Here is a 22,225-nt window from a genome sequence, read left to right as displayed (position 1 = left end):
TGCTATTTGCTCCATATGGGTTTAAGAAAATTCATAACCTTCTCTAACCTGAATCTCTGTCTCTCAATATTTCTCTCTAGCATATAGACCTACAACTATATTTACTATTTTAGAAGATCTATGGCTCTATATGTTTGCTGCCTGAAATCCTAAGAACTGGAATTTATAAGAAGGACTGGAGTTCACAAGTAAAGCACTTAGGGCCCAAACAGACAGGCCAAAATAAAGCTGCTTCGAGTCACTTTGGAGCTATACTGTTTAAATGATGCATGCATCCTAAGAGGCCAGAAGCCGTGCCAAAGCCTCACTCCAGTTTTAAGGACTGGAGTACACCTTCTGCACAGCTTCTGGCCTCTTAAGATGCATGTGTCATTTATACAGCATACCTCCAAAGCAGGTTTATTTTGGCCTGTCTGTTTGCACCCTTACTTTGTTTGCAGAAGGTCCTCGGTTCAACCCCCAGCATATCCAAATACAGTTAGGGGCAATCTTACTTTACATCTGGGAAAAAAACACCCTGCCTGTCATTGTTGACAAAATATTTTCATTTTCATATTAAGCAGAAGATCCTTCAGACTAGTCTCTTCTAGTCTCTTCCTTCTTTAGTTTAGCTTTGCCAATATAGTGAGAAAGTGTAGGTTTCAATGCCAAGTGTTTGTGATAGACATATTCAAGAGCTTATGTATCCATTCCTAGTGACATGAGAAGAACTTGTAGCTCCATACTACAAATGATAGTGGAATCCACATCAAATTTAAAAATGCTTCGCAATAGCAACAGCAATAGCATTTACATATCTACACTGCTTAATAGTACTGAGCACTCTCTAAAGATGTTTACAATATGTAAGTCAACTGCCCCCAACAAGCTGGTTACTCATTTTACTGAACTATGAAAGGATGGAAGGCTGAGTCAACTCTGGAGCCCTGGGACTGAACTCATGGCACTGTGTTTGCAATATCAGCATTGCACCACCAGGGCCCAAAACAGATGAGCCAAAAGTGCCAGCTTCAGCCTGATTTGGGAGCGTGGCATTCATATGACACACATCCCCAGATCAGGCTGAAGCTACACTACAGCTGCATAAGACAGCTCAAACCTGGTCACAAAAGGAATGGAAAAAAACCTGCTACTTTTTGGTAGCCGGTTCAGGAATGCAGTGACGGCATGTATCGGGGCTGGGTGAGTGTGGTCACCATGGTCCTGCAGCGATCGAGAGTGGGTGGGAGTGGCTTCTGGTTGCTCCTTTTACTCAGCTGCTCAAGGCCCAGTGCTCCCTTAGCCACTCAGTAAGAGTGATGGTGGTTGGTATCTACCATTTGGGAAACACACACCCAAGAGCCCCCTTGACTTACAAAGCTAGTTGCCCACCTCTTAGGATTGTAGCTTTTTGATTTTTGAGTTTTATTTGAAAGAAAGAATGAGCATTTTGAAGCCCAAAAAGAGATCCACGCTAAACTAATTCTTCTTTGACTTTGATTTAAATAAAATAGAATGCCACTTGTAAAATATTGATTACCTTTAAATTTATTCTTTTTCTTTCTGTACCAGCTCTGGTCCTATCTATTTCCTAGAGGCGGAAAGCTATTTCTTAAGATGAGTTTAAAGGCAAAATATAAGATACTGGTGACAATAACAGGCAGGTGCCAATATGGAAATGTCAGGGGGGCAAAAGTCTTTCACATCTAAAATTCTCCCGCCTGAGAGCATACAGAGAACAAATGATATCATAAAATCACTTCATTTCCTGATTGTTCAGTCCTGTAGAGGATTGAACTGGGTTTTCTTTGGAATGTTTTTAGTTTAAAAAAGAGGAACTGAGACAGAGAAAGAGAGACACAGAGAGCATTTCCAAGAATGTTGTATTTCTTTCAAAAAGGAGGTTTACATTTTAAAATCCAAATGACATGCTCTTTATCCAGTTTTATTTCCTTGTATCACCTCCTAATTTCCATCTGTTTTTCATTCCTCAGAAAAGCTGATAATTAGCTAAGGAGTAGGATGTTCTAATGACAACATAGGGAGATGGGCTTTCTCTGCCATATATATTTACTGCACTGATAAAACACTGAATAAATATACTTTGGTACCCATGGCTTTTATACATTATAATCATCCTTGAAACATTTTTGGTATGGCTGCCCTGATCAGGTCTCAAACCATGACATGAAGAAATCCCCCCTCCATCCATTGGCTGCAGGGAAAATACACCCAGGATGTCATTCAGTCAAATGACTGAATGGGATATAAAAGGACACATTATTAAAACAGAAATCTTCAACAGCCAGCAAAATGGGAAATGCATGGACCAAAATGAGAGTCTGGGCAAAGCAAATCTCTCTTGGGGTAAAAATTTCCCAGCTCAGAAATGGGATTGCCATAACATGCTGGTTCATCAACATCCATTCTCTGTGCAGGGGAACAGTGGCCCAAGCCTCTTAGTACTGATTAGCACTCTTAGAAATTGCTGTCACTTGAGACAAAAGGCCTCGCCCTGGTTTCTTTCTAAAGCTATAGGGCAATGTGAGATAAGTGCCGTGGGTCCCTTTAGCAGCCAATGCTTCAGGAAGCTCTACATTCCATCAACCTGAGTCCTCACACTCTGCTAGTTGTAAAAACTATTTGTAACACAACAAACAGGTCTAAGAAGTAGACAAAAAATCATCTCAAAAACCAATCAGGACATGATATAAAAAAAAAATCTACTCAGCCCTAAAATCTCAAACTATATGAAGTGTGTGCGTGTAAGTTTTAGCCACAGGAAAAGAGATTGAGTGCAGGCTCATGCTACCTTATAAAAGTAGCTCTCTGATGTTGTTTCTGGCCAGCACTGTGGCAAACTTCTTTGTGCAAGAAATGAAAGGAAGGGCAAGAACACCTCCATCTGAGCACTGGAGGCAAAATTCCTCCTCTAGTACTTGTTGGACAGTAAGAGGTAAAGTGCCAAAAGCACTGCCTTTTTTAAAAGAGAAATCTCCAGAATGCTGCCGAGACAGTGAAATATTATAGGCAACTAGCACAGTTGTTACTTACTTGGCTAAAGTTAAACTTTGTGAAGTATAGTTTGGCTGTGTATGTGACATGGGCAGAGGACACCAGAAATTCTGGGACCTGCAAAGTAGTGAAGTAGTTTTAGCAGACAAGATTTCCCACAGGATTTCAAGCCTTTCCACCTCTAGTCCTTGTTGAAAATGATGTGAAAACTGCTTCTCTCCAAGTGTGTCAATAGTTCTAGTTCCAGTCCTGTATCTGTCACTTAACTGCTATGAGTCAAGTGTCCCAGACAGTGTGCTGAATCCAAATTGCATTAGCACCTTGCAGATTGCATATCAGTACTACTTATTAGCGTTCCTTTCTTTCAAAAAGTGCCGGAGAAGTCCAGATTGGGTAAAGGATGCCAAGATCTGTACATGATGCCTCCAGACTGGGCATGGGGGAGAGTGATAACACCCATTTTTAAAGTTTTTAAAAGTTTCAGCCTGTGCCAAGGCTGGGAGGAAAATCAGTGTGATAATCTCCTAAAATATGTTCAATTTCCTATCACTCTGGATGAATGAGTCCATCAACAGAGCAGTTTTGCAAAATATAAGTTGGATAGTATTGTCATTATCGTTACCAGTATCCCTGCTTCCATCATTTGGTTCTTTTGAGTCAATTTCTACAGTTTGTTGCACTGAATCTTTAACAAATTCAGATAAATATTTTTTTAAAAAGCCTTTAAATTTCAAGTAGAGTAAGAACACCATTGTTGTTGTTGCTGCTGCTGTTGTGTGCCTTCAAGTTGTTTCCAACACTAAGGACAACCTATCATGGGGTTTTCTTGGCAAATTTATTCAGAGATGGTTTGCCATTGCCATCCTCTGAGGCTAAGAGACTGAGATTTGCCCAAGGTCACCCAGTAGATTTACATGGCCAAGCTAGGATTTAAACTCTCGCCTCCAGAGTCCTAGTCCAATGCTCAAACCACTACACCATGCTGGCTCTTCAAGACCATATGACCAAAAGTGGTGGGGGGAACGCATTGCATATAATGCTGCCTGGAATTTCACTTACACAAGGTGACCTGCTTGCCTCTTTCCCTCTGTAGACCCCTGTAAATTGCTTATGAAACTCCTCCCTACCAAACAACAACAACACAGAAAAGCTTGAGACATTGGATAGATGGCTATAGTGGCAGGAAGGAGTGATCTACATATGACTGAAGGCAATGTGAGTAAACAGAAGATTGACCATGCAAGCTGTCCCTATCTAGATTTTGACAATCCCTCTCCCCAATTTGGAACAACTTTTAAAAAAAAAAATCCCCAAATTCTACATCTAACATAGCAATTGTCCATGCTAAGTGTGGGGATTCTAGAAAGTAAGATTTAAAAAAGCAACTTTAAAGCTCTGATTTTCCTCTCATCCAATTCTACATTCTACGCCTAGTTCTACATTTCAGGGATTTCCTCAAGATTTTCCCCACCCACCCAATGCTGCCTTAAAAATGCTATTTTTGTTTGTTAAAAATTGTGCATGGCAGGTGGCCAAAAGCTGGGATTTTTGTTTAGAATTCTTCAGGTTATAATGTCAGAAGATGACTACCTTGTAGGTCTAGTTCTGTGAGAATTTTGAAACAAAAACAGTACCCTAAAGAACTAAATTGTCCTATCTGCCTGGATAAGGATTAATGTTGTTAAATCTTAATTTTATTGGATTGGATACTAGGTTTAGCCAGATTAATTTAAATACGATTGATTTCAGTGGGGACATACTAAGTATGGCTAAGCTTTGATCAAATTCACTGTCTGGGATTGTATGCATTTATAGTTAAAACTGGATTTTCAAATGTTTGAGGTTTTACATTTCATACCTGGGCAATGATGAACCCAGAAAGAACAAAGAAAGTTCAGATTCAGGCAAAAGGCTTGTATCAGGCCAGTAAAAAGTCTCCCCCACCCAATGCTTGCTTTGACAGCTGACCCACATGAAATATCATAAATTGTTTTTGAAATAGTATTAATTTTCAAAAACTATTTGCCATCTGACACTGGGGAAAGATACCAATTGAGATGTTTTGGGTGGGCAGGTGAGTCAAAAAGGAAAAAAAAGGTTCCTACTAGCATTAGTGTCACAGTTCTTTTCAAACTGGCTGTCCTTTCAGTCCATTCATACACTGATATATAGCACATTCATGCAATCATAGGCCCAAAACAGATGGGCTGAAAGCCACCCAAATTAGTATGGCGCCGTCCATACACGGCACACGTGCATGATGCAAGCATGGCACCACATCCACACCTCCGGGCACTGCGCGTGCATCATGGGCGGGTCACAGTGCGCCAATGGCACATTGATGGCATCCTCCCCGTGTGCCCAAAAGAACATGCTTTTAGCAGGTTATTTTCAGAGCGGAGGAAGCCCACGCGGTTTGGTTGCTGCGGGCTCCCTCCAGAGGGAAAATGGGCAGCTCCAGACCGTCACTTTGGGGCAGTCTGTCGGGCCCCATAGTTATTTTAGAATGAGAAGTATCCTTGAGGACATTTACTACACTGATGCAAAAATAAGGAAGAAACCGCAGGACTTTTTTTCCACCTATGGAACAATAACGTGCTTGTTTAGACCAAAAAAATGCATCTCGAATTGGTATTCAGTTTTGGAGATTTTTTAGATTTGGGCTGTTTTTTGATGATCTATCAAAGAAATTTCACTTCTGTAGACAGTTGACCTTTCCTAGGCATTTCTGACTAAAAGAAATGTGGATGCAAGGATTTGGAACGGTTGGGGGTGGTGGTGATTGAAAGCTTTATGTGCCCACAAGCTGCACTTTATTCACCCTGACAAAGTCTAATCACCTGCTCATTGTGCAGCTACACACACTGTAGGGGGTTTGTGCGAAATCAGCGGTAAAAAGCAGTAAAATCACTGCACACACACATACACACACAAGTTTCCTACACAAAAAATACAATTTTCTGTGCATGAAAATTGTTTACTGTGTAAAAATACTGTTTTTTGTGCAGGAATGTTGTTTTCTGTACAGAAAATGCACAAAAGTGCAATATTTTTGCACAGAATAAAACCAAAGCTATGGATAGTCTTCAAAAACTGTTCAGTGTTTGATAACTTGCTCATGGTGAAGAGAATAATGGTAAAACTATTTGTTCTTACCTGTAAGAATGAAATTTGTGAAGATTTACATCCCTGCTTCCAGGCAAATGTGAGTAGGAATGCAGTCTCTGTATTTATTAATTGTCTCCTTGTCCAAAGGCATTTTGGTGACATACACAATTAAAATCAACAGTACAAGTTGTACAATAGAAAGATAGTGAAATCCACCTGGACAGTAGTCTTAAATTGTTTTAAAGAAATTTTTAAAACCCAGGATAGATTCAAACCAGCTATTTAAATTTCCTACTAGTGTCTATCAGTAGGAACTCTACAATAGGGAGTCTGCAGACAAGATTATGTGCTACATTCATTGTGCCATAGTAATTTCTCCCCCAAAGGGATAATTTCCCAGATTTCATCTCTCTTTTTTTAATACTGAGTCCAGTCGTCCTTCAAATCATCACCACTGAGAAATAAATGGGACTTGTGTGAAAATCTAGCCCAGTAAACTTTCCTTGTGAACTTTAGGTAGATAAAAACAAAACCAGGCACTAATATGAAGACCCAGATTTTGTACTTAAGAAGTTATTATGGCATAAATGTTCATCGGCTAGAGTCCACTGCATCATATACCATGCCTCTGGAAAGGATCATAATACAGAGTTCAAGAATGAGAGATGGCTTGATCCATGCAGCAGCTATGGAATTTATCATACGGGGAAAACTGGGGGTTTAAACAAACATTTCCCTGGGACAGTTGTGTAATCGCGGTGAAGACTTTCACAGGACGTTGCAATTAAAGAGGACTTATCAGAGGAACAACCAGGAATGCTCTAGCACGGGGAAATCTGGAGCATTCCTGGTTCTTCCCGTAGTAAGCTCTCTTTAATTGTGATGTGTGTGAAAATCTTCATTGCAATCTTGCAACTGACCTGGGAAAATGCCTGTTTAAACCCCCCATTTTGCCCCATGTGATAAACTCCTATGGTTTTACAAATAGTAGATGAAGCCAGTTGTATATGAAGTTTATAACATGAGCACACGAGAGTATCCACTCAGATTAATGACATGCCTTAAGGTCAGTAATACAGTTCAGTATAGTGCTGGCACTACAGACTCGCACTCCAACTCTTAAAGGTTCTGCTTTGCTACTCATGTTTTCCACATTACAAATAAACGAACTGCACTGAATTCCAAATGTTAAAATTTAGTCCCTCATTATAATCAAACCCAAAGTATTTCACTTTTATATATCAACAGCTATGCCTGGGCCACAAACAATCACCTAAGTCTGCAATGTATATTTTCCTCCTTTGCTTAATGTTCAACTTCTTTAAAAATATTTTTTAAAGGTAGGTGGTCCTGTCACACCACCATGTTTTGTATTTCCAACTAAGCCACCTCCCTCTTACAAAAAAGGAAACAATTCTTTATAACAACATGGCTTTACTTTTGACTTACTGTATAACTATGATAAATTAAGTCATTTTTTTATAAGACAGACTAGGCTACTGCAATAGTAACTTTTCAAATGTGAAGCATGCATTCACTTGTGCGTACACAATCTTTATTCAAATATTCAAATATTCCATTACTATTCCAGTTGATATGTTGCTTTCAGGAAGACCGACACAGACTGGAATTGAAACTTCTAAATAACATGCAGCAGAGTGTTAGATTCTCCTTGTAGGTATTTCCTTTTCCCAGAATTGCACACTACCTGTCAATCTATTTTTATAATAGGATTAACGTTTGGGAATTTCTTACCTCTAAAGCTGATGGAGAAGACTGTAATATTATGGACAAACAAATCTATACACATATATTGCTGCCAACATTCCCATGTAGCAAATATTGCCGCCATATGGCTGGAGTGAATTCTTTCATATACATGCCTATAAGCATGTATATACATGTAATGGAACAGCTAAGCCAACAGCCATAGAAATAGTCCATGTCTTTAGCTGTGAAATATGCAGTTTTCCTGTGTTGCAATTCTCCTATGACGCACTCAGTGTTGTACTAAGGAACACAGCTCTTCCATATGCCATACTTCAATGTATGACAGAGGGGTGCTGTACGATACTCATTTTTATCTTGATGACATTTCAGTTATTAGAACATTTCCTCCTAATTAACTTTCAGAGCACTGTTATCTATTCAAAACAAACAGAATATTTTTCTTCGGGGGTTTCAGGAGCTTAAAATATGTCTAACGTTCCATCAAATGAAATAAATTACACTGATAACTGAAGCAGCTTTTCAGATAAGGCGTGCAAAGAGACAGCACGTAATAACAAGCACCTTCCTTAGCAGAGAACATTTTTTACTCATACACTATGATTCAATGAGGGGCTCACACAACTAAAAGCAGGCTGCATGTACCCCTAGCTAGATAAGGCATGGGATGCATAAACATGTGCATACATATCTCCTGAATGAGACTACCAGTGACATACTGCTGTATTCATATAGTTGAATCCAAGGGACAGGGTGGCATATTACCAAAATTAATCATTTTTAGCTCAATGGAGGAATTAAATGGGCTGTTTATTCCATTCACCTCAATGAAATCTAATGAATTCAGCCTTGGCTACATTGTGCCCATGGAAAATAACTGCCAGATGTATCTTTTGCAACCTTGTGATTTTGTAATGCTTTAAGGAACTGATCATTTACAGCTGTGCTGCTCAGAACCTTTTCAAAACAGCAACATCACATTCTGTCTCAATAAGAATAAAATGCATTTGATCATACCAAATATTCACTTGACTAAAAACACAAATATAATAAAACATAGACAACAGCTTTGGATATCTTGATATCTTCAAATTCATATCATTTCAAATTTTAGAAGTTCAATTTATATCTGAATCATCTATACAATTCATTGTAAACCTTTAATTATGGAAAAACTATTAATTTTGTGCAAATTATCTGAAACATTTTATAAATAAATTAAATCTTTTGGATTTCAAATGACATCCTTGCAGCTTTAGTATTATAAAAAGCAAACTCTGGTCATTGTGCATCTCTTGGCGATTTTCAAATGATCTCATAGAACAATTAACTGGTCCTTTCTCATATTTCAGTACTGAAATAGGAGCTGCTGCACCAAATTCCCATCCCACACCACAGAAGAAATCAAGGTAATTAAAAAAAAACTTGAAAATCGATTTCCCCATAATTCCCAAGCCAGCATGACTAGTGGCTATGCCAGCCAGAAGATTCTGGAACTGTAATCCAAAAAGTGGTCTTTTAAAGCTCTGTTCGCAGCCCTCCTACAACTCACTCTACATCAGTGCAGGTTCCTTCTGAAATGTCTAGAATTTGTTCTGCTAGTTTTGGACTGCTTGAATATACCTTATTCCAGTGACTTGTGTGTGGCAAACATAATGTAAGAAAGTGTCCAGCCATGTCTACACTTCAACTGTGTCAAAGACATAGATTAGACATCCTCTATCAAAGTATTATCTATATAAACCAGTAACTATTTTGAATCTGTAGACAGTATTTTCTGATCCGTCATCCTTTTAAAACCTGGAAGATTTTCTATGAACAGGATCTGTTGTAGAGTAACTTAACAGCCAAGAATCATGGCATTTTACTTACTGATGTATAAAGGAAACCTTCTCCATTTAAGGCTATATACAAGCCTGTTTTTACACCCTGGATAGCAACAACTCGAAGTCCCACTGGTATAAGGTTGAACAATGCTGTAAAAATAAAATAAAATAAACAACTGTCACAAATAAGTAAATAAAAAGCATCATAACAATGCATAGTTGATTATGTTGAAACAAATGTAAGGACTCTAGCATTGTATATAAAGTCTGTTGCTTATGTCTGTCTGACAAATAGACTTTAAATATCAATTGTTGAAAACATATGCACATATTCAAATTATACTCAAATTCTGTTGTAGCAGAATGCAATAAGCTTCAACCAAATCATTAGAAATCAAGACAGCAGTCAGAAGAAATGGTCATTGTTGTCCTAGCAACAGCAGATTTAAGCAAGCTCACAAAAATTTCCAACTGTATCAAAATTTATTTCAGACTTGTTCAACACCCCACCCCTGCCATGTAAAGATTTGTGCCTCTTTAGGTAATATCTAGGCAAGGTCAGTTTGGTCATATGTGAAAATATCCAGAGTTACAGTTAGAGGAGCAAACCAGAAAAATTAAATACCTTCTCAAAACTATCTAAACCTCTTGACAATAAAGCTTCAGAAGCAGCCGTTTTCTAGCTTTAGGTCCACAGATGTTGACAGATTACAATTCCCATCACCCATATCCATTACAGCCAAGGATCAAACTTGTATGAGCACTGTAGTCTGAGAACCCAAATGTGGTGAACAATGCTACAGATGAAGAGAAATGTAGCATGGATTTTTTAAATTTAGATTTTTATTATGCCTAAATCATACTAAAGAAAACAGACACAAAAACAGAAAGGAAGTGAAACGAAAATAATTAAAGAATAAGCAAAAAAGTAATTAATAGAAAAATTGTGATCTCACAGATCAATTACGTCTAAACTGCCAGAAAATATGATCAACCATCCAGAGATATATCACTGGGATGCTGATGTCTATACGCTCTATGTTCAAATTTTAAAAGGGTTCTGAGATCCTCTTTCCATTGTCAACATGCATGAAGACACCAATGCTCCCAAAATAGCTCATAGGTGGGAGGTTTCCCCATGATGTTGTAGGCCCCAAGCAATCTCTTACCATTTTTCCAGAATCTGGTGGTAAGGTCAGGAGATTCTCCTGATCTGACCAGCATGCTGCCATGAACAAAGAGATTGCTGCATAAGAACTATAATGGAGAAGACTTGAGGAACATCAATCTGAGAAGGTAGGCTCAAGTCTATGAAAGCCCATGCTACAAACCTCTTTAATTCCGTTAGGCCTGATACAGACCGGCATTTTGTGCCAGTCTGTGGGCGAGGTTAGGGTACAGAGTCCACACGCTGAAGGCCCCAACCCCACCCCAGGGTGCCATTTTGGAGTGCACCAGTCCATATGGCACGCGCCATCATGATGCCCCTCCAGTGCTGCATCCACATTATGCAGCACTGAAAGGGTGTCATAAAGCTGTGCTACTGCAGCTAGGGTTTCCCTTGGAGGGTGCAAAAAGGAGCCACTTTTGGAAGCTCCTTTTTGTGTTCTCCAGAGGCCAGATTGGGGCTGTGGCATGAGGTTGCCAAGGCCTCTATCTGGCCAGTAAAGGGGTGGTCTGTATAGCCCCTTAGTCTCAAACATGCTACAAGATCCCTTTGAACACCTCCTTGTGTTAAGCTCAAAGATACCATGGCCAATTTATTTTTCCTTTAAGTGTCACAAAGAAGAAACCAAGGGCTCGGTTGATTAATATACTTACAACACCCCTACTTAAGAGATAAGCAATCCCAAAAATCTAGGGGGCACATTTAACCCAGGACTTTGGAGGGCAATACCTGTTGCCCTCATTCTTTTGCCTTCAAATTGTCTCTAAGGGACACAATTAGGGGTTTGTTTGGGTTTTTTTTGCAAATTTCAGCCCACAACATGTGTATGGGTGGAGCAAGGGCTTATTAGAAGTGACAGACCCTCCTATTTTTTTAAAAAAAGCTCCCTATGCCTAAAATAACCTGCCACTCCAAAGACTGGGTAAAATGGTTAATTACTCCCTCTAATATCTGGTGTGTCTTCACACAGCCTGCTGCCTGGGCTTTTCCCTGGTATGAGTCATGGTGAAGGGCATGACATGCTTAAGGCTGGAAAATAGGAACAGATAACAGTGAGATTTTGCAGTTGGAAAAATGAGGAAGTAGCCACTGTGTAAGTCCCCTCCAAACCTAGTTATAACTTTTAATAAGCACCAAGTAAAATTGAATTTCTCTTTATATTACATCTCAGACTTAAAAAAATATTTGTCATGCTGGCTGGGCTTGGAACCTGGAATGGTAGGCCAGGGTGGTTTGAACCCTGCCTAAGATTAGCCAGGGGTCTAAAATTAAAGGTCAAGATTTCTCCTTTGACAAGATTGTCTAGTCGCATCCGACTGTAGGGGCTCCGTTATTAAATGGAGGGAGCCAGTGTTGTCAAAGACAACCCTGTGTTCATGTGGCCAGCATGACTACACGGAACGCTGTTAGCTTGCCACCATAGTGGTACCTATTTATCTACTTGCACTTTTACATTCTTTCAAACTGCTAACTTTGCAGAAGCTGGGGCTAGTGATGGGAGCTCTTGGGTCCCAAGGGATGGCCCTTGGGTCTCAAACTGCTAATCTACCAATCTTCCAATCATCAGACTCGGCATCTTAACTGCTAGGCCACCACATTCCCTTAGCCAGTGGCTAAGCCCCCATTAAATTATCAGACAAAACTGCATTACCAAGAGCCTTCATTCAGAGGTAAAAGTGTACAAAATGATTAAGTATAAAAAAGAATAGTAACTACTGCAATTGAGGCATCCTAGGTACAAATGAGGCTGCATACAGTCTATTCTATGCACACTTCCTTGGAAGTAAACTCTACTGAACATATGGAGGGGACTATGGTAGTAAGACTTCATAGGCAAGCTCTTCTTGTGCTCTCAGGCAACAAGAATGTTTCCTTTTTTTCAGCAGCTGTCCACTGGATTGACATTTTCACTAAGCTGCCTTAAGAACATCTTTTGTGGTCAGTCATTGCCATCTTATAGCTCATCTGTGCAAAGGTTAAATCTAGATTTTTTTTTGTTACACCTACACTTCTTTACAATGAATTTCCCTTTTCCATTTTAATGTCTATTCCTCCAATTTAGAGGGGCTCTTGATGCTCTTTACAATCTATTTTTATTCTCACCATTCCAAATAATTTAGTATCATGAGCAAATTATTCACCCCTAATGCCTAGCTTTCCATTATGAGATCCTCATCACTTTAACCATGGTAGAGATACATACTTTGTGTTTCTTTTGAGAGCATTTTGTCTCTCAGTCCTGTGCAATGCTTACATGTCTTACCATTCTTGCTTTAGAATAGTATGCTGAAGGGGGGAGAATGTTAAGAGACCTTAATGCCATTTTTGCATTCACTGGAAAGAATCTTACATATTTTCCACTTTGCTTAATGTATTTATTTTATGCTTTAATCAATTTTCTAATACTTTAGTTATTTATTTTATCACTGGTTCAGTGGCAGCAACTTTGTAAATGCTTGAGCTCATATATTATTATTTTTTCATTGTTGCTGTTGTTGTGTGCCTGCAAGTTGCTTCTGACTCTATACAGATACTATCATGGGGTTTTCATGGCAAGATTTATTCAGAAGGAGTTTGCCTTTGCCTTCTTCTCATGCTGAGAGTGTGACTTGCCCAAGGTCACCCAGGGGGTTTCTATGGCTGAGCAGGGATTCAAACCCTGGTCTCCAGAGTTGTAGTCCAAACACTGCCATTGTTATTTTAAGACAATACATTCTGTGCTTTCATTTCTTTTTATAAATTTACCGGCAAGTTTGCACAATGCATGAATACATGCCTGCCTATCATCATCATCATCATCATCATCATCATCATCATCATCATCATCACAACAACAACTTATTTATTTATTTATAGCCCGCCCACTCACGAGGGTTACAATAGTAAAAATACATGAAATACAATAAAATCCAAATTTAGCCCCTTCCCAACCCCCTCCCAATATTAAAATTACAATTAAACTATCACAATTTAAAAACAGTTAAATAAAATAACTTTAAAAGGGGGAAATAATAGGTAGGCAGCCGACATGGATTAAGTTGGGAAGGCCTGCCAGAAGAGATCCGTCTAAAGGGTGTTCTTAAAGGCTGCGAGAATGCAAATATGATGGATCTCCTCTGGCAGGTCATTCCATAGCTTTGGAGCATCAGTTGAGAAGGCCCTCTGAGTTACTGAAATCAGCCTAGATTTTTTCAGCTGAAGTAGATACTTGAAATCTCATACCACTTAAAAAGAGTTCTGGGGTCCCTGGTGGATCCTGTCAGTCACAACCTGATAAAGTAACTTTTCTAAGTTCTGTTTCATCTTAAACTGTTATGAGTGCAGATTTTAACACCACACAGTCATTGTTCTCCTTCCCAGAGTTCTCCCTTTGAGGTTCTCCCTTTAAAATCTGGCCTGACGGAAAAGTTTTGGAGAACCTGAAGGTTTGTTAACTATTTTGAAACTGCCCTACTGTGTGGTTTTGAAATTCTCATTATTTCTTGTTTTGGGAAGATCCTGAGGAGAAAGGGAGAATAGAAGTAATAACAGTACATAATATACACATAGAAAATTAGGTTGTTTGATTAATCCTTTAGGGGATTAGGGAGATACTAAGGAAGAGCATGGTTTGCTAATATAAAGGTTAACTATGCTCCGTTACAGACGGGCACATTGTGGTGATATTAGGGCTCGATAGGGCTGGGCATCTAGATGCGCCCAGCCCTAGTCACATCACATGTGTGCACACCCATCCACATAGCGGGCACCACAGCTGCACAGATGTGGCGCCGCAAACAGATGCCTGCCAGCAGAAGCGGCATCATAGGGGTGTGTTGCAGCCCTTATGATGGTGCAAAAAAGGAGCCGCCTAGAGCGGCTCCTTTTTTAGTGCGCATCTGTGCAGCCACATGTGGATGCTGCTGCACAGCTGTGCAGCAAAAGGGGGCAGCATTTCACCACCCATGTGTACTGGGCCTATGATAAGTAAGGCTCTCTGCATCTTGTTTCTAATAGAAATTAGATGGTTGAATAGAACAACAGTTGTAACAGTACATAATATACACATAGAAAATTAGGCTGTTTTATTAATCCTTTATGGGATTAGGAGATACTAAGGAAGAGCATGGTTTGCCAATCTAAGGGTAACTATGATAACTAAGGCTCTTGGCATCTTGTTTCTTAAAAAAATTAAGATTGTTGAAGCTGATATAGAATGAAGCTGATACACAAATCTTTGCAAGTAACAGCATATTAATTATTTCTCCTGTATGAGTACCAAGGCTCAAATGCAGGGGTAGGCAACCTTTTTGAGCCAGGGGCCGGGTTGCTGTCCCTCAGACAACTGGGGGGCCGAAGCCAAAAAATAAATAATTAAATAATTTTAAAAATAAATAAATATATTAATAAACCAGGACAAATGTAGGACAAAATTTTCAAATGGAAGACGCTTTTTTAAAAAAATGGAGGACACGCGAAAAAAATTGCTGATTTTTTAAAAAAATGTTAATATAAATGCATGTTTCTGAGGCTTCTATAGACAATTGCCCCCCAAAGGCCCCGGCGGCAATCGGCGGCAGGACCGGGCTGGGGCCGGTCCCAAGGCCTTGCTGGGCCGCATCCGGCCCGCGGGCCGCAGGTTGCCTACCCCTGCTCAAATGCTTTAACAAACTTCATTTCATTTAAATTAAACTAAATAAACTCTAGGAAAAATAACAGAAGTGGTACAGCAAATACTATCTTTAACACAGTCCTTAACAGCTTAGGGGGAATAAAACCTGAACTGCTTGTACTTAGCATTTGACTTTTATGTGTCCATTAGCTATTACAGTTCACCTGAGTCATACGCGGGCGCGCTAAACGTGGCTTCCAGCATATGCTGGAAAACGCATCGGAAAGGCTTCCCTCGCGTCCCTGAAGAAACAATGGGGTGTGCACCACAGGAACGAGCCCCATTGTTTCTAATGGGGCTTGAGTTTATGCGGTATTTCCCTTACATGGCGGGGTCCAGAACGGATCCCCGCGTAAGGGAAGGGCCAACTGTAATATATCACCTGTGCATTCATGCTGGGATAACTGTGTGGCAAAAAGCCCATCTACTTATGTCAACAGATGCACTGCCTTGCCCTCTATTGATCCATTTAGAATGCCATGAATGCACTCATGTTTGGACCTTTGGTGTGGCAATAAAGAAGAAATTCAGCACCATCCTGGACATGCTGATCCTAAGCAATTCATTGCTCTCAGGCTCTTTGCCACCCTAATGAATCACTTTCCTCCATGGGCTTTGATATTCTGGATTCTGGAATATGTTCTGGAGGTGCATGTAAGCAGTTGTTCCAACAGACCAAAAGGAGAGCATTAAGTATAAGGATGGAAAGATTTTAATTTTTTTAAAGGTACGAATAGTAGTTTTGTTTTTTACTGCCAATAAACCTGATAAAAAGAATCATGGATTGATGAGAATCTTCACAGTTTGGGACTTACTCTGCACAAAATTCGCATATGGTTGTTTTATGAAGAAAATAGATGATGTTGTGTTTTCTGTGCAAATATACATTTGATTTTTGCATAGAGTAAGTCTTGGTTTGCAAATTGGCTTCAAAACCTGCATTTTTAAAAAGACTTTCTTGCAGCTAGAAGAAAATTGCTAAAATACTTATTGGTTTCATTGAAAAGAAAATGAAGAATTACATTTTTTTTAGCAGTCTGCTTTGTAACAGAAAATAGCAGTAAGGAAGAGTGATATGAGATCATATGAGATGTTTCTAGCCTCTGTGTTTGGGTTTTTTTTGTGGCAGGAGGGAGGTGCACTGAAGGTGATTTAGCATATTTAATAACAGTAGAAGTGGATATAGAGATGTTTTTACTTTTTCCTTAGGGCACAGCGGCTTAAATACAGTGTACGTTTCTACATTCCCAGTACCTACAATGGCAATCAGTATTGAGAGTTCACCATTTTATTGAAAAGTAACGTGCTTCTCTATTTATAGTTATGAAAACAGTTCTTTTAGATTTTTGTGGATTTTTTGTGCTATGTGGCCATGTTCTAGAAGAGTTTATTCTTGATGTTTTGCCTGCATCTGTGGCTGGCATCTTCAGAGAATGCTGGCATGGAAGAGGTGTGTGTGTGCGTGTGCGTGTGCGTGTATACATATAGGGTGGGGAGGAGTGATTTCCATGTTAATCTGTGTATTGTTCTATTGTTGATGGCAAGTTACAGGCTACAGAATTGCAAATTTCTTTCGCATCTCGGGAGCTTGTAAAACATAGAAGGCACAACTCCTTAGGTCAGAATTCTCTAGAAATGGATAAGATTTCAGTAAATTACCATCAAATTGTGTTTGCAACCCTGCAAATCCAATATCAGATTCTAGATAGAGCTGAACTCAGCAGCACCTTTAACCACACAGTATAGTCTTTAATACTTTAAATAATAGTCTTTAACCACACAGTACAGGCATTTCTTGCCATTATAATAAACATAAAAGGTCTGTTATGCTTAGAAATATTTCAAGAGAATTGTCCCTGACCTGTTAGAGTCCTGCTGAAAACAAGATGGCCATCTGTCAGGTATGCTTTGATTTTGAATTCTTGCATGTCAGGGGGTTGGACTGGATGGCCCTTGTGGTCTCTTCCAACTCTATGGTTCTATGATTCTGTGACCTAGGTCTCCATAGAACATCATCAGTACTTTCCTTAAATCAGATAATACTTCTTAACCAGGTACAAATAAAAGAGTTTCTTTAAAATACATGCCTTCAAAAATACCCCCTTCACTGAAAGATACATCAAAGAAAATCCTATTATAAAGCAGCTAATGATACCTTTATTGTTAATTCTATAATGGGTGAGTGAGGTGAACAGTTTCCTAGAGCAATCACTTACTAGAATTACTGCTGTCCTCCTTGGTTCCATCGAGACTTCCATCGGGGTGCATTTGCAAGTAGTAGCCTTGCCTGCAATATAACCTGGTCACTATACCCTTGAGCTGGGGATCTGAAAGACAAACATATTTTATCACTAGCCTCAAAACGATGTTATAAGATATCCCTATGTCTCTCTTTCAGAAGGACATTTATTGTAGTAGCAGTATGGCTACTCTTAATGTCAGCCTTTAAATTACTACAAATTCCTTATGGTCTATCAGAGTTTTAGTAGGTATGTTGCTCCCACATAATTTGAAATCAAGGTTAAAACCATTGTTTTTATCAGAAAGCATTAATGACACCAAACTCTTTCATGTTTCTTCACTGCAAATGAACCCATATATTCCTTAACAATGAGACCTTCAATATCTTTCTCTCTGATCAGTTGATCTAATATCAAACAGTGAGTTGATAAGAATTTCAGTTAAGAAATAAAAGAGATCAGTTGATTATCTTTATGTATCTTTTACTGATACCCAAAATGTTTGTTCTCATACAATTTTTTCTCATCTTCATCTTGACAAACATCACAGTATTTTAATACTGCCTGAATTCCTCCCACAGAATGACAAATGAGAAATGAACTATATTTGACTAGACATTCTCATAAGACTAAGGATGGACATAGTTAATTAGTTGGCCTTTGGGAAGATAAGATGTGATGGTGACCAGCAACAGGAACATACTATGAACAATCACTTAGCTGTGAAATAATATGCAGTCTAAAGAAACAGAGATACTAAAATGATATCTTTAAAAAGTCCCAATAACAACAACAACAACAATAACAACAAAATTTTTCACATCAAACACTAGCAGGGTGACCAGACACCTTCCTTTTCCAGGTCATGTCCTACACTTCAATCTTCTGTCCAGAAGGAATTTCAAAATGTTCTCCATTTTCAGCATGACTAAGAAACATGAATTTACTTTCATATTAGTGTTTTCCAGTTTTATTTTGTAATGTCCTACATTTTTCTTGAATGTTCTACATTTTGCAGTGCCTTGTCCTTTGCGGTTAGGACATCTGGTCACCCTGAGCACAACCTTCTTATAACTACTTGTTTCGGTTTCTTAATATGTAGCTAGTTTTCTTTCTTTCTTTCTTCAACAGACCACAGCCTATACCTTTTCATGTATGAGGAAATTTGTACAGTCTGCACCTTTAAAAAAAAAACCCTTCTTACTGCAAAGTTAATTCTTGGCAATGCATATAGCAAACTGAAAACTAGTTAGTCTTTATTGTCACATTATATTTTATTTCCAGTTGAGAGTCTTCTTAGAAACAGAATTGCAATATTTTCAAAGGTTTTGAACACAGCTAAGATTCTTTATCTTGATATACTACGAGTACTATCATAAACATATAGGTTAAGCATCGACTCAGAACAATGAATAATGCAACTTTTCATATTCATATTATTTGTAAACAAATATGGTATTTGTTAAGCATGTTTGTTGTTAATGAATGAGGCTACATGTATGCAGCTCTTACTGAAGCATATTATACCAAATGTTTTGGATTGGATCCAGAGGTACATAACCAAAAGACATTCTGGCAGTAGCAACTACATAACAATAGCAAGTACATTTCTATACCGCTTACTGATTTACTAGCACTGTTCCTGTGGAAAACCTAGCAAAAGATATCCTACCACACTGACTCAGCTCAAGCACACATATGGAATACTGTACAAAGACCTGTCCAGGAGAGTTTGCACAATATTTTGTACTAATAGAAGCTTCCAGATTTCAATTCCCCTTTCTCATATGCAGGGATTGTTGTTGTGTCACTAAACATCCTTTCTACTTGCAGTTAGTACCTAGTACAACTGGGCCCTCCTAGATATTTTTTTGAGTAGAAGTCTATGAAATATAATGGCTGGTGCTCGCAGGCGGTCTGGGCAACCCCAAATACATACAAACAGCCCGATCTCCCACCCTTCACTTACTGGAATGGAACCTCCAAATCCAACACCTTAGTTCTTTTATTGTTAGAACTACTTAAAGTTAATATTTAAAAGCATGTGGTAGAAAGGGAGAGAAACATCTTCAGGTTTTAGAAATGATATCCTATTGGAATTCACATTTGAGATCACTGAAGTAAGTGATCTAAATTCTTGCATGCAAGATGGGTGATAGATTCATTGTATGGAACAGTTTTACAAAACAATACTGTACTAACAATTATTTCTGACATATAAGGCCAATTGTTTTTCAACAAGATTTCCCCCCCAAATAAGTTTGTTTGCACTAGGGCTGGAAATTATGGGGTTCTCTGGATGTTTTGTGACTCCATCTCCCAGCAGCCCTAGCCATCACTGGGTGATGAACACTGAGAACTGAACAATTCTCAGCCTTGGTTTATATATCAATCCTATCTACATTCAACTCTGCGTATTACTAAAAATACAGCTGAATTTATTTCCAAGTAAACAGTCACAGGACAGGTCTGCACAATGCCTAATCTTAAATCACATTACATGAACCTTGCAGTTGGAATCTTATAATTCTTTCATACACCACCACCCAGCCATCCAATCATCCATTCAATCATCCATCCATCATGTTATTTATATCCAGCCGTTCCCTTAGAACTGCGACTCATTTTTGGCATTATTCACATCAGTCCAACCTAACTGCACCTTAATACTGATTTGGACACCTTTTGAGTATCTTCATACTGATCTAAATATCCATATAGCACAAATTGTAAGTGACAGAGATATGAATACACCTCAAAGAAAGAAGGTTTCACAGCTGCATTTAAAAGAGATGTTTATTGGTTTTGTTACAACAAAACAAGTTCTACTATTGTTTCTATTGATTTTATTATGCACATTTGCTTTGCATTTCTTAAAAACTTTCTCAAATTGTCCTGATAAACAGCGGTCTGTCCATCTTTAAATAAATAAATAAAGTATGTGTAATTGCTTTAGGCTTATCACTATCCTATTGTTTATTGTCTCTGGAAAATTATCAAGACACACATACCCCAACTGATTCTTCCTCCAAGTTATACACAACACTTCACACAGAGTGACCTCAGGACAATGGTGTTCTTGAGCCACAAGCATCAGGCCAAATCACCCTTTCTCTCATTCTTTCTTTATCTGCTGTTTTTCCTGATTATGTTAATTTTCTTTTTGTGCCTACAGCTTTTCCACATCTTGTGAAATATAACTGAAGGTCTGGAAGATTTTTTTGTTTGTTTGTTTCAAGAATCACAGGGCTCAAAGAATGACAAGCAAGGACTGTTGAAATGCAGCCTTTTCTACATAATCTCACTCTCTTGACTTATTCTAAATATTAAAAATGAACTAGCAATTGTCTGTCACACATTCTCTCACTTTGTGTGAAAGACAGAGGGTTTAAATCCCCTACAAAAATTGCAAGATAATTGTGATTTCCTATATCGAATGTGAAAATGTATAAGGGTGCATATACACCACTTTACATGTTGTATTTCTAGCTTATGGAATCCTGGGATTTGTAGTTTGACAAGATCTTCAGTGTCATCTTCCAAAGCATGCTGGTGTCTCACAAAACTACAAATCCCAGGTTTAGATAAAATGAAGCCATGGCAGTTAAAGTGGTATTACATTAAAGTGGTGTTACATTGCATTATTTCTACAGTTTAAATTCAACCTAAGCCACAGAGTTTAACATAAGGTGAAAGATATAACTTCTATGTATTTGATTTAAACATTTTTTTAAAAAGTGTATTTTATTATTATGCCCACACAGACAATATATCAATTAAAGATAGATTTTAAGAATGCAAAGCTTCAAATTACAATGTATCCTACTGTATATAATCATGTAGCAATCTAGAAAAAAATTGACCCCAAAAATCAAGTCCATTTATCCATGGGTCAATGTAAGTACTGTACTTTAACTCATACATAATCATCCCCTGATGAAAGGCAAGAGTTTAATCCACCCTGGAAGCTCTGATACTCCCTCTACTCTCTCATCCACCCAGCCTTTAGTGTTATGCCTGCTGGAATTTTGTAAGTTCTTTGGCATCATTTTCCTTTGCTTCATTCTTTATATCCTTTGTTACATGTCACTAAGTTTTGTCCTTGGTTTATCCATGGGTTATATCAAATCCATAATTTTGGCCCCAAAACCTGCCCTTGACTTATACATTAGGTCAACTTATAGTTGAGTATATACGGTACAGACATATTAAGTTCAGCCGTACAGTAGAGCTTGTCCCCAACATTTTAAATGATATTGTATATAGTATAATGCATCAGTTGGGACTGTGACTTGTGTACATTTTGATTTCTATCAAATCGTACAAGATTATGTCTTCAGATTCAGGATTAAAGGATAGCTGCTTTCTCTTCTTGTTTATTATAAATTAAAATATATTGTTAAGTTGAAAGCTTAACTGAACTAAACCCAAAGGGAACAATCTCATCTGTTTTTCCTTTTGCAGTGTACTGTGGAATAGGATATTCTTTATGTAGCTTTCTGCCAAGGAC

General features: G+C 38.5%; 1 protein-coding gene across 3 annotated transcripts in view; it reads right to left on the bottom strand.

Annotated features, from left to right (window-relative positions):
• FGF14 (fibroblast growth factor 14) overlaps positions 1–22,225 on the bottom strand; it is a 363,780-nt gene that overhangs the window by 64,066 nt on the left and 277,489 nt on the right. For all 3 annotated transcript variants that reach the window (XM_042460633.1, XM_042460634.1, XM_042460632.1), the window contains 2 exons: positions 17,692–17,802; positions 9,703–9,806 (listed from right to left, as the gene is read on the bottom strand). In XM_042460633.1, coding sequence (XP_042316567.1) covers positions 9,703–9,806; positions 17,692–17,802 — 215 coding nt within the window. The remainder of the gene's footprint in view (positions 1–9,702; positions 9,807–17,691; positions 17,803–22,225) is intronic.

This window comes from Sceloporus undulatus, chromosome 3 (assembly GCF_019175285.1).
Source record: "Sceloporus undulatus isolate JIND9_A2432 ecotype Alabama chromosome 3, SceUnd_v1.1, whole genome shotgun sequence".
NCBI lineage: Eukaryota > Metazoa > Chordata > Lepidosauria > Squamata > Phrynosomatidae > Sceloporus > Sceloporus undulatus.
The sequence above is the reverse complement of the archived record's forward strand: the minus strand, read 5'-3'. Positions and strand labels throughout refer to the sequence as shown.